Source organism: Cyanistes caeruleus, chromosome 1 (genome assembly GCF_971803275.1).
Source record: "Cyanistes caeruleus chromosome 1, bCyaCae1.hap1.1, whole genome shotgun sequence".
NCBI classification, from domain to species: domain Eukaryota; kingdom Metazoa; phylum Chordata; class Aves; order Passeriformes; family Paridae; genus Cyanistes; species Cyanistes caeruleus.
The window spans coordinates 778,668-791,101 of record NC_141701.1 but is presented as its reverse complement, the minus strand read 5'-3'; the positions used below and the strand labels follow the sequence as shown (position 1 = coordinate 791,101).

The following is a 12,434-nucleotide window of genomic DNA, read 5'->3' as shown; positions in this document are numbered from 1 at the left end:
TTGGTGTCACCACTCCTCGGTGTCACCATCCCTCGGTGTCACCACCCCTCAGTGTCACCATCCCTCAGTGTCACCATCCCTCGGTGTCACCATCCCTCAGTGTCACCATCCCTCAGTGTCACCACCCCTCGGTGTCACCATCCCTCGGTGTCACCACCCCGGTGACACAACAGCCCCGGGGGTGGTGGCACCGAGCTGGGGTGGCACCAGGGGGGTCCCCAAAGGGCTGGGGGGGGGGGTCCCTGTCCCCACGGTGTCACCTCTGTGTCACCTCAGTGTCACCTGGCTGTCACCTGTGTCACCTGTGTGTCTCCTGGGTGTCCCCTGTGTGTCATCTGTGTCCCCCTAGTGTCACCTGGGTGCCCCCTGTGTGTCCCCTGTGTGTCACCTGTGACTCCTGTGTGTCATCTTGGTGTCCCCTGTGTGTCCCCTGTGTGTCACACCTGTGTCCCCTGTGTGTCACACCTGTGTCCCCTGTGTCACTTTGCTGTCCCCTGTGTGTCCCCTGTGTGTCACACCTGTGTCACTTTGCTGTCCCCTGTGTGTCCCCTGTGTGTCCCCTGTGTGTCCCCTGTGTGTCACACCTGTGTCCCCTGTGTCACTTTGCTGTCCCCTGTGTCACTTTGCTGTCCCCTGTGTGTCCCCTGTGTCACTTTGCTGTCCCCTGTGTCCCCTGTGTGTCACACCTGTGTCCCCTGTGTCACCTTGCTGTCCCCTGTGTGTCCCCTGAGTGTCACACCTGTGTCACTTTGCTGTCCCCTGTGTGTCCCCTGTGTCCCCTGTGTGTCCCCTGTGTGTCCCCTGTGTGTCCCCTGTGTCACTTTGCTGTCCCCTGTGTCCCCTGCAGGTGCTGAGCAACGCGCGGCTCTTCCTGGAGAACCTCATCAAGTGAGGGGACAGGGACAGGGACAGGGTGGCACTGTCCCCAAGGGAGGGTGGCACTGTCCCCGGGGGGGTGGCACTGTCCCCAAGGGAGGGTGGCACTGTCCCCAGGGGGGAGGCACTGTCCCCAAGGGAGGGTGGCACTGTCCCTAAGGGGGGCGTGGCACTGTCCCCAAGGGAGGGTGGCACTGTCACCAACACAGGGACAGGGGGGTGGCACTGTCCCCAGGGGGGTGGCACTGTCCCCAAGGGAGGGTGGCACTGTCCCCAGGAGGGTGGCACTGTCCCCCGGTGGGTGGTGGCACTGTCACCAACACAGGGACAGAGGTGTCCCAGGGGCTGTTTTGGGATATTTTTGGGACATTTTGGGTTACATTTGGGTTATTTTGGGTTAATTTTGGATTATTTTGGGTTAATTTTGGGTTAATTTTGGGTTATTTTTGGGTTATTTTTGGGTTGATTTTGGGATATTTTTGGGTTGATTTTGGGTTATTTTTGCATTGTTTTTGGGTTATTTTGGGTTAATTTTGGGTTATTTTTGCATTGTTTTTGGGTTAATTTTGGGTTAATTTTGGGTTAATTTTGGGATATTTTGGGGGTTGTCCCAGGGTTATTTTTTGGGTTACATTTGGGTTACATTTGGGTTAATGTTGGGTTAATTTTGGGTTATTTTGGGTTAATTTTGGATTATTTTGGGTTATTTTTGGGTTGATTTTGGGTCATTTTTGGGTTAATTTTGGGATATTTTGGGGGTTGTCCCAGGGTAAATGTTGGGATATTTTTGGGTTAAATTTGGGTTACTTTGGGTTAAATTTCGGATATTTTGGGTTAATTTTGGGATATTTTTGGGTTAATTTTGAGCTATTTTTGGGTTAAATTTGGGTTAATTTTGGGTTAATTTTGGGTTAATTTTGGGATATTTTGGGTTAATTTTGGGATATTTTTGGGTTAATTTTGAGTTATTTTTGGGTTAATTTTGGGCTATTTTTGGTTATTTTTTGGGTTAATTTTGGGTTATTTTCTGGATATTTTTTGGTTAATTTTAGGCTATTTTTGGTTATTTTTTGGGTCAATTTTGAGTTATTTTTGGGTTAATTTTGGGATATTTTTGGGTTAATTTGGGTTAATTTGGGTTAATTTTGGGGTTCATTTCCCCCCCAGGTACGGTATCCTGGTGGACCCAATCCAGGGGTTATTTTGGGTTAATTTGGGTTAATTTGGGTTAATTTGGGTTAATTTTGGGATATTTTGGGTTAATTTTGGGGGTCCATCTCCCCCCAGGTACGGTATCCTGGTGGACCCAATCCAGGGGTTAATTTGGGTTAATTTGGGTTAATTTTGGGATATTTTGGGTTAATTTTGGGATATTTTGGGATATTTTGGGTTAATTTTGGGGGTCTATCCCCCCCCCAGGTACGGTATCCTGGTGGACCCAATCCAGGGGATATTTTGGGTTAATTTTGGGATATTTTGGGTTAATTTGGGTTAATTTTGGGGTCCATCTCCCCCCAGGTACGGTATCCTGGTGGACCCAATCCAGGGGATATTTTGGGGATTATTTTGGGATATTTTGGGATATTTTGGGATATTTTGGGTTAATTTTGGGGGTCTATCCCCCCCCCAGGTACGGTATCCTGGTGGACCCAATCCAGGGGATATTTTGGATTAATTTAGGGGTTATTTTGGGTTAATTTGGGTTAATTTGTGTTAATTTTGGGATATTTTGGGATATTTTGGGTTAATTTGGGTTAATTTGGGTTAATTTTGGGTTAATTTGGGTTAATTTTGGGGGTCTATCCCCCCCCCAGGTACGGTATCCTGGTGGACCCAATCCAGGGGATATTTTGGGGTTAATTTGGGTTAATTTTGGGATATTTTGGGTTAATTTTGGGGTTCATTTCCCCCCCAGGTACGGTATCCTGGTGGACCCAATCCAGGGGTTATTTTGGGTTAATTTAGGGATATTTTGGGATATTTTGGGATATTTTGGGGGTCTATCCCCCCCCCAGGTACGGTATCCTGGTGGACCCAATCCAGGGGTTATTTTGGGTTAATTTTGGGATATTTTGGGTTAATTTTGGGGTTCATTTCCCCCCCAGGTACGGTATCCTGGTGGACCCAATCCAGGGGTTATTTTGGATTAATTTAGGGGTTATTTTGGGTTAATTTGGGTTAATTTTGGGTTAATTTTGGGGTCCATCCCCCCCCAGGTACGGTATCCTGGTGGACCCAATCCAGGTGGTCTCGCTGTTCCTCAAGGACCCCTACAGCTGGCCCGCCCCCTGCCTCGTCATTGGTGAGTCCTGGACCCCCAAAAACCCCCCCTGGGGACCCCAAAACTGGGATCACAGAATTACCCAAAATATCACAAATCCTGCCCAAAAAATCCCCCAAAAACCCCCCTGGGCACCCCAAAACCGGGATCACAGAATTGCCCAAAATATCACAAATTCTGCCCAAAAAATACCCCCAAAAATCCCCCCAAAAACCCCCCTGGGCACCCCAAAACCGGGATCACAGAATTACCCAAAATATCACAAATTCTGCCCAAAAAATACCCCCAAAAATCCCCCCAAAAACCCCCCTGGGCACCCCAAAACCGGGATCACAGAATTACCCAAAATATCACAAATTCTGCCCAAAAAATCTCCCAAAAATCCCAAATTCTGCCAAAAAATCCCCAAAAAATCCCCCCAAAATATCACAAATCCTGCCCAAAAAATCCCCCCAAAAACCCCCTGGGGACCCCAAAACCGGGATCACAGAATTACCCAAAATATCACAAATCCTGCCCAAAAAATACCCCCAAAATATCACAAATTCTGCCAAAAAATCCCCCAAAAATCCCCCAAAAAATCACAAATTCTGCCCAAAAAATCCCCCCAAAAATAACAAATTCTGCCAAAAAAATCCCCAAAAAATCCCCCCAAAAATCACAAATTCTGCCCAAAAAATCCCAAAAAAATCCCAAATTCTGCCCAAAAAATCCCCCCAAAAACCCCCCAGGGCACCCCTAAACCGGGATCACAGAATTGCCCAAAATATCACAAATCCTGCCCAAAAAATTCCCCCAAAATCCCAATTTTACCCAAAAAATACCACAAATTCTGCCCAAAAAATCCCCACAAAAATCCCAGAAAAATCCCAATTTCCCCCAAAAAATCCCAATTTCTCCCTCAAAAATCCCAATTTCCCCAAAAAAATCCCAATTTCTCCCTCAAAATTCCCAATTTCTCCCCAAAAAATCCCAATTTCTCCCCAAAAATCCCAATTTTTCCCAAAAAAATCCCAATTTCTCCCCAAAAATCCCAATTTCTCCCCAAAAATCCCAATTTCTGCCCAAAAAATCCCAATTTCCCCCAAAAAATCCCCCCAAAAATCCCAATTTCTGCCCAAAATCCCCCCAAAAATTCCCAATTTCTCCCCAAAAATCCCAAATTTCTCCTCAAAATTCCCAATTTCTCCCCAAAAAATCCCCCAAAAATCCCAATTTCTCCCCAAAATTCCCAATTTCTCCCCAAAAAATCTCAATTTCTGCCCAAAATTCCCAATTTCTTCCCAAATTTCTCCCCAAAAATTCCCAATTTCGCCCCAAAAAATCCCCAAAAAATCCCAATTTCTGCCCAAAATTCCCAATTTCTCCTGAAAAAAATACCATTTTTTTCCCAAAAAATCCCAATTTCCCCCCAAAAAATCCTAATTTCTCTCCAAAAAATCCCCCAAAAAATCCCAATTTCTCTCCAAAAAATCCCCAAAAAAATCCCAATTTCTCTCCAAAAAAATCTCAATTTCTTCCCAAAAATCCAAATTTCCCCCAAAAAATCCCCCCAAAAATCCCAATTTCTCCTCAAAATTCCCAATTTTTCCCCAAAAAATCCCAATTTCTCCCCAAAAAAGCCCCCCAAAAATCTCAATTTCCCCCCAAAAAATCCCAATTTCTCCTGAAAAAAATCCCAATTTCTCCCCAAAAATCCAAATTTTTCCCCTAAAAATCCCAATTTTTTCCTTTAAAAAATCCCAATTTCTCCTCAAAAATTCCCAAAATCACCCCTAAAAATTCCCAATTTCTCCCAAAAAAATCCCAATTTCTCCTCTAAATTCCCAATTTTTCCCAAAAAAAATCCCAATTTTTCCCAAAAATATCCAAAGTTCCCCCCAAAAAATCCCAGAGTCTGCCTAAAAAAATCCCAATTTCTCCCCAAAAAATCCCTCCAAAAATTCCCAATTTTTCCCCAAAAATTCCCAATTTCTCCTGAAAAAAAATTCCATTTTTTTTCCAAAAAAACCCCAATTTCCCCCCCAAAAAATTCCCAATATCTCCCCAAAAATCCCAATTTCCCCCAAAAAATCCCCAAAAAATCCCAATTTCTCCTCAAAATTCCCAATTTCTCCTGAAAAAAATCCCATTTTTTTTCCAAAAAATCCCAATTTCTGCCCAAAAATCCCAATTTTTCCCCTAAAAATCCCAATTTTTTCCTTTAAAAAATCCCAATTTCTCCTCAAAAATTCCCAATTTCTGCCCAAAAAATCCCAACTTCTCCCCCAAAAATCCCAATTTCGCCCCAAAAAATCCCAATTTTTCCCAAAAATATCCAAATTTTCCCCCAAAAAATCCCAGAGTCTGCCTAAAAAAATCCCAATTTCCCCCCAAAAAATCCCTCCAAAAATTCCCAATTTTTCCCCCAAAATTCCCAATTTCTCCTGAAAAAAATCCCATTTTTTTTCCAAAAAAACCCCAATTTCCCCCCCCAAAAAAATCCCAATTTCTGCCCCAAATTCCCCATTTCTCCCCAAAAAATACCAATTTCTGCCCAAAAAATCCCAATTTCTCCCTCAAAATTCCCAATTTTTCCCAAAAAAATCCCAATTTCTCCCTAAAATTCCCAATTTCTCCCTCAAAATTCCCATTTTCTCCCCAAAAAATCCCAATTTCCCCCCCAAAAAATCCCAATTTCTCCCAAAATTCCCCATTTCTGCCCAAAAAATCCCCAAAAAATCCCAATTTCTGCCCAAAAATCCCAATTTCTGCCCAAAAAATCCCCCCAAAAAATCCCCATTTTTCCCCAAAAAAATCCCAATTTCTGCCCAAAATTCCCCATTTTTCCCCCAAAATTCCCCATTTTTCCCCAAAAAAATCCCAATTTCTCCCCAAAATTCCCAATTCCTGCCCCAAATCCCCAAATTTCCCCATTTTGCCCCAAAATGCCCCAAATCCGGGTTTTTCCCCGGCAGCCGCCAACGCCTTCGCCGTGGCGAGCCTGGCCCTGGAGCGGCGGCTGGCACAGGTGAGCGGGGATTCGGGGCAAAAACACGGGAATTTGGGCAAAAACGGCATTTGGGGGAAAAATGGGCATTTTGGGGAAAAATGGGCATTTTGGGGATGTTTTGGGGGAAAAATTGGGATTTTTGGGATTTTTTTGGGATTTTTTGGGCATTTTTTGGAGAAAAAATGGGATTTTTTTGGGGAGAAATTGGGATTTTTGGGGATTTTTTGGGGAAAAATTGGGATTTTTGGGGAAAAACGGGCATTTTGGGGGAAAAATCGGCATTTTGGGGATTTTTTGGGGAAAAATTGGGATTTTTTGGGGATTTTTTGGGCAGAAATTGGGATTTTTGGAGAAAAAATGGGATTTTTTTGGGGAGAAATTGGGATTTTTGGGGATTTTTTGGGGAAAAATTGGGATTTTTGGGGAAAAACGGGCATTTTGGGGGAAAAATCGGCATTTTGGGGATTTTTTGGGGAAAAATTGGGATTTTTGGGGGGTTTTTAGGATTTTTTGGGGCATTTTTTGAGAAAAAATGGGATTTTTTTGGGCAGAAATTGGGATTTTTGGGGATTTTTTTGGGAAAAATTGGGATTTTTGGGGAAAAACAGGCATTTTGGGGAAAAATGGGCATTTTGGGGGGTTTTTGGGGGAAAAATTGGGATTTTTGGGATTTTTTTGGGCATTTTTTGGAGAAAAAATGGGATTTTTTTGGGCAGAAATTGGGATTTTTGGGGATTTTTTGGGCAGAAATTGGGATTTTTTTGGGCAGAAATTGGGATTTTTGGGGAAAAATGGGCATTTTGGGGGGAAAAACGGCATTTTGGGGAAAAATGGGCATTTTGGGGGGGGAAATTATTATTTTTGGGGATTTTTTTGGGCAGAAATTGGGATTTTGGGAGGAAAAATTGGGATTTTTTGGGGATTTTTTTGGGAAAAATTGGGATTTTTTTGGCAGAAATTGGGATTTTTGGGAGGAAAAATTGGGATTTTTGGGGAGAAATTGGGATTTTTGGAGAAAAATGGGATTTTTGGGGATTTTTTTGGGAAAAACTGGGATTTTTGGGGAAAAATTGGGATTTTTGGAGAAATAACGGGATTTTTGGGGGGGGAATTTATTATTTTTGGGGGATTCTTTTGGGCAGAAATTGGGATTTTGGGAGGAAAAATTGGGATTTTTGGGGATTTTTTTTGGGCAGAAATTGGGATATTTTGGGAAAATTGGGATTTTTTGGAGAAAAGTTGGGAATTCTGGGGATTTTTTGGGCAGAAATCGGGGGTTTTGGGCAGAAATTGGGATTTTGGGGGATATTTTTGGTGATTTGGGGCTGATTTTGGGTGATTTTGGATATTTTTTGGTATTTTGAGCTGATTCCTGGGTGATTTCAGGGATTTTTGGGTTGATTTTGGTGATTTTGGTGATTTGGTGTGATTACAGCTTGATTTGGGCTGATTTTGGGCTGGTTTTGGTGATTTTTGGGTGATTTCAGTACATTTTGGGTCAATTTTGGCTGATTTTGGGCATTTTGGGGTATTTTTGGCTGATTCCTGGGTGATTTCAGTTGTTTTTGGGTTGATTTTGGCTGATTTTGGCTGATTTTGGTGATTTTTGGGCTGATTTTGGTAATTTTTGGGCTGATTTTGGCTGATTTTGGTTATTTTTTGGATGATTTTGGCTGATTTCGGGGTGATTTCAGTTTGATTTTGGGTGATTTCAGTGATTTTGGGTGAATTTTGGCTGATTTCGGTTATTTTTGGGTTGATTTTGGCTGATTTTGGTGATTTTTGGGCTGATTCTGTGTGGTTTGGGTGTGATTTCAGTTTGATTTTGGTCTGATTCTGTCAGATTTTGTTGATTTTTGGTCTGATTTTGTCAGATTTTGTTGATTTTTGGTCTGATTTTGTCAGATTTTTTTTGATTTTTGGGTAGATTTTGTTGATTTTTGGTCTGATTTTGTCAGATTTTGTTGATTTTTGGTCTGATTTTGGCTGATTTCGGAGTGGTTTCAGTTTAATTCTGTGTGGCTTCGGTGATTTTTGGTCTGATTTTGTGTGGTTTCAGTGTGATTTCAGTTTGATTTTGGGCTGATTTTGTCTGGTTTTGGTTATTTTTGGTAGATGTTGATTTTTGGGCTGATTTTGTGTGATTTCGGTGTGATTTCAGTTTGATTTTGGTCTGATTCTGTCAGATTTTGTTGATTTTTGGGTAGATTTTGTTTATTTTTGTTCTGATTTTGGCTGATTTTGTTGATTTTTGGTCTGATTCTGTGTGGTTTCGGTGATTTTTGTGCTGATTTTGTCAGATTTTGTTGATTTTTGGGTAGATTTTGTTGATTTTGTTCTGATTTTGTCAGATTTTGTTGATTTTTGGGCTGATTCTGTCAGATTTTGTTGATTTTTGGGTAGATTTTGTTGATTTTGTTCTGATTTTGTGTGATTTTGGTTATTTTTGTTCTGATTTTGTCAGATTTTGTTGATTTTTGGGTAGATTGTGTTTATTTTTGTTCTGATTTTGTCAGATTTTGTTGATTTTTGGTCTGATTCTGTCAGATTTTGTTGATTTTTTGTCTGATTTTGTCAGATTTTGTTGATTTTTGTGCTGATTTTGTCAGATTTTGTTGATTTTTGGGTAGATTCTGTTGATTTTGTTCTGATTTTGTCAGATTTTGTTGATTTTTGTTCTGATTCTGTCAGATTTTGTTGATTTTTGGTCTGATTCTGTCAGATTTTGTTGATTTTTGGTCTGATTCTGTCAGATTTTGTTGATTTCTGGTCTGATTTTGTCAGATTTTGTTGATTTTTGTGCTGATTTTGTGTGATTTTGTTTATTTTTGTTCTGATTCTGTGTGATTTTGTTGATTTTTGTTCTGATTTTGTCAGATTTTGTTGATTTTTGGGTAGATTTTGTTGATTTTGTTCTGATTCTGTGTGATTTTGTTTATTTTTGTGCTGATTCTGTGTGATTTTGTTGATTTTTGTGCTGATTTTGTGTGATTTTGTTTATTTTTGTTCTGATTTTGTGTGATTTTGTTGATTTTGCTCTGATTCTGTGTGATTTTGGTGTGTGTTCCCCGCTCCCCAGGGCTCGCTGTCGGAGGCTGCGGGGTCGGCGCTGCACGCGCTGAACCTGCTCAGCATCCTCTGCTTCCCCGCGGCCGTGGTGCTGCTGCTGCCCTCCGTCACCCCGGGTGAGCCCCCCGACCCCAAAAACACCGCCTGGGACCCCCAAAAACCCCAGAAAACCCCTCTGGACCCCCAAAAACACCGCCTGGGACCCCCAAAAACACCAAAAAACCCCTCTGGACCCCCAAAAACACCGCCTGGGACCCCCAAAAACACCGCCTGGGACCCCCAAAAACACCAAAATCCCTCTCTGGACCCCCAAAAACACCGCCTGGGACCCCCAAATCCGCCTCTGCACCCCCAAAAACCCCAGAAAACCCCTCTGGACCCCCAAAAACACCGCCTGGGACCCCCAAAAACCCCTCTGGACCCCCAAAAACCCCTCTGGACCCCCAAAAACACCGCCTGGGACCCCCAAAAACACCAGAAAACCCATCTGGACCCCCAAAAACACCGCCTGGGACCCCCAAAAACACCGCCTGGGACCCCCAAAAACACCAAAATCCCTCTCTGGACCCCCAAAAACACCGCCTGGGACCCCCAAAATCCAGCTCGGGACCCCCAAAAACACCGCCTGGGACCCCCAAAATCTGCCTCTGCACCCCCAAAAACACCGCCTGGGACCCCCAAAATCCAGCTCGGGACCCCCAAAAACCCCTCTGCACCCCCAAAAACACCGCCTGGGACCCCCAAAAACACCAAAAACCCCTTCTGGACACCCAAAAACACCGCCTGGGACCCCCAAAATCCAGCTCTGGACCCCCAAAAACACCGCCTGGGACCCCCAAAATCCGCCTCTGCACCCCCAAAAACACCGCCTGGGACCCCCAAAATCCGCCCCTGCACCCCCAAAAACCTCTCTGAACCCCCAAAAACACCAAAAAACCCTTCTGGACCCCCAAAAACACCGCCTGGGACCCCCAAAATCCAGCTCTGCACCCCCAAAAACCCCTCTGAACCCCCAAAAACACCAAAAAACCCCTCTGGACCCCCAAAAACACCGCCTGGGACCCCCAAAATCCAGCTCGGGACCCCCAAAAACCCCTCTGAACCCCCAAAATCTGCCTCTGCACCCCCAAAAACCCCTCTGGACACCCAAAAACACCGCCTGGGACCCCCAAAAACACCAGAAAACCCATCGGGACCCCCAAAAACACCGCCTGGGACCCCCAAAATCTGCCTCTGCACCCCCAAAAACCCCAAAAACCCCTCTGGACACCCAAAAACACCGCCTGGGACCCCCAAAATCTGCCTCTGCACCCCCAAAAACACCGCCTGGGACCCCCAAAATCCGCCTCTGCACCCCCAAAAACCCCTCTGGACCCCCAAAAACACCGCCTGGGACCTCCAAAAACCCCAAAAAACCCCTCTGAACCCCCAAAAACACCGCCTGGGACCCCCAAAATCCAGCTCTGGACACCCAAAAACACCGCCTGGGACCTCCAAAAACACCAGAAAACTCCTCTTGACCCCCAAAATCCACCTCTGGACCCCCAAAATCCAGCTCTGGACCCCCAAAATCCGCCTCTGGACCCCCAAAAACCCCTCTGGGCCCCCAAAATCCGCCTCTGGACCCCCAAAATCCCTCTCTGACCCCCCAAACCCCCCCTGAGCCCCCTGTGACCCCCCTGTGACCCCCCAAACCCCCTGTGACCCCCCAAACCCCCCCCGACCTCCCAAATTTGGGTTCAGACCCCCCAAGATCCCCTTGTGACCCCCCTGTGACCCCCCAAAATCCCCCTGTGACCCCCCAAACCCCCCCTGGCCCCCAAAACCCCCCCCTGACCCCCCAAAACCCCCTGTGACCCCCCTGTGACCCCCCAAAATCCCCCTGTGACCCCCCAAAACCCCCTGTGTCCCCCCTGTGACCCCCCTGTGACCCCCCAAAATCCCTCTCTGACCCCCCCAAAATCCCTTCCGACCCCCCTGTGACCCCCCTGTGACCCCCCTGTGACCCCCAAATCCCCCTGTGACCCCCCTGTGACCCCCCTGTGACCCCCCCTGTGACCCCCTGTGACCCCCCTGTGACCCCCCAAAATCCTTCTGTGACCCCCCAAAACCCCCCCTGACCCCCCCAAAACCCCCCCTGACCCCCCAAACCCCCCTGTGACCCCCCAAAACCCCCCTGTGACCCCCTGTGACCCCCCTGTGACCTCCCTGTGACCCCCCTGTGACCCCCCAAAATCCCTCTCTGACCCCCCTGTGACCCCCCAAAATCCCCTGTGACCCCCCCTGTCCCCCCAAACCCCCCCTGACCCCCCTGTGACCCCCCTGTGACCCCCCCAAACCCCCCTGTGACCCCCCAAAATCCCCCCCTGACCCCCCAAAATCCCCCTGTGACCCCCCTGTGACCCCCCTGACCCCCCTGTGACCCCCCTGTGACCCCCCAAACCCCCCTGTGACCCCCCTGTGACCCCCCTGACCCCCAAACCCCCTGTGACCCCCCAAAATCCTTCTGTGACCCCCCTGTGACCCCCCTGTGACCCCCCTGACCCCCCTGTGACCCCCCTGTGACCCCCCTGACCCCCAAACCCCCTGTGACCCCCCAAAATCCCCCTGTGACCCCTCAAAATCCTTCTGTGACCCCCCTGTGACCCCCCTGTGACCCCCCAAAACCCCCTGTGACCCCCCTGTGACCCCCCAAAATCCTTCTGTGACCCCCCTGTGACCCCCCAGAACCCCCTGTGACCCCCCAGAACCCCCTGTGACCCCCCAAACCCCCCCCGACCTCCCAAATTCATGTTCAGACCCCCCAAAATCCTTCTGTGACCCCCAAAACCCCCTGTGACCCCCAAATCCCCCTGTGACCCCCCAAAATCCCCCTGTGACCCCCCTGTGACCCCCCAAACACCCCTGTGACCCCCTGTGACCCCCCTGTGACCCCCCTGTGACCCCCCTGTGACCCCCCAAAAACCCCCCCTGTGACCCCCCTGTGACCCCTCTGTGACCCCCCTGTGACCCCCAAATCCCCGTGACCCCCCTGTGACCCCCAAATCCCCCTGTGACCCCCCTGTGACCCCCTGTGACCCCCCTGTGACCCCCCAAAACCCCCCTGTGACCCCCCAAAACCCCCCTGTGACCCCCTGTGACCCCCCTGTGACCCCCCAAAACCCCCCTGTGACCCCCTGTGACCCCCCAAACCCCCCGTGACCCCCCTGTGACCCC

General features: G+C 47.0%; 1 protein-coding gene across 1 annotated transcript in view; it reads left to right on the top strand.

Moving 5' to 3' along the window:
* Positions 1-12,434, top strand: part of DGAT1 (diacylglycerol O-acyltransferase 1) — a 46,922-nt gene that overhangs the window by 8,210 nt on the left and 26,278 nt on the right. Inside the window, exons 3-6 of the mRNA XM_086875662.1 lie at positions 848-888; positions 3,093-3,178; positions 6,115-6,167; positions 9,229-9,334. Of these exons, the coding sequence (XP_086731788.1) occupies positions 848-888; positions 3,093-3,178; positions 6,115-6,167; positions 9,229-9,334 (286 nt within the window). The remainder of the gene's footprint in view (positions 1-847; positions 889-3,092; positions 3,179-6,114; positions 6,168-9,228; positions 9,335-12,434) is intronic.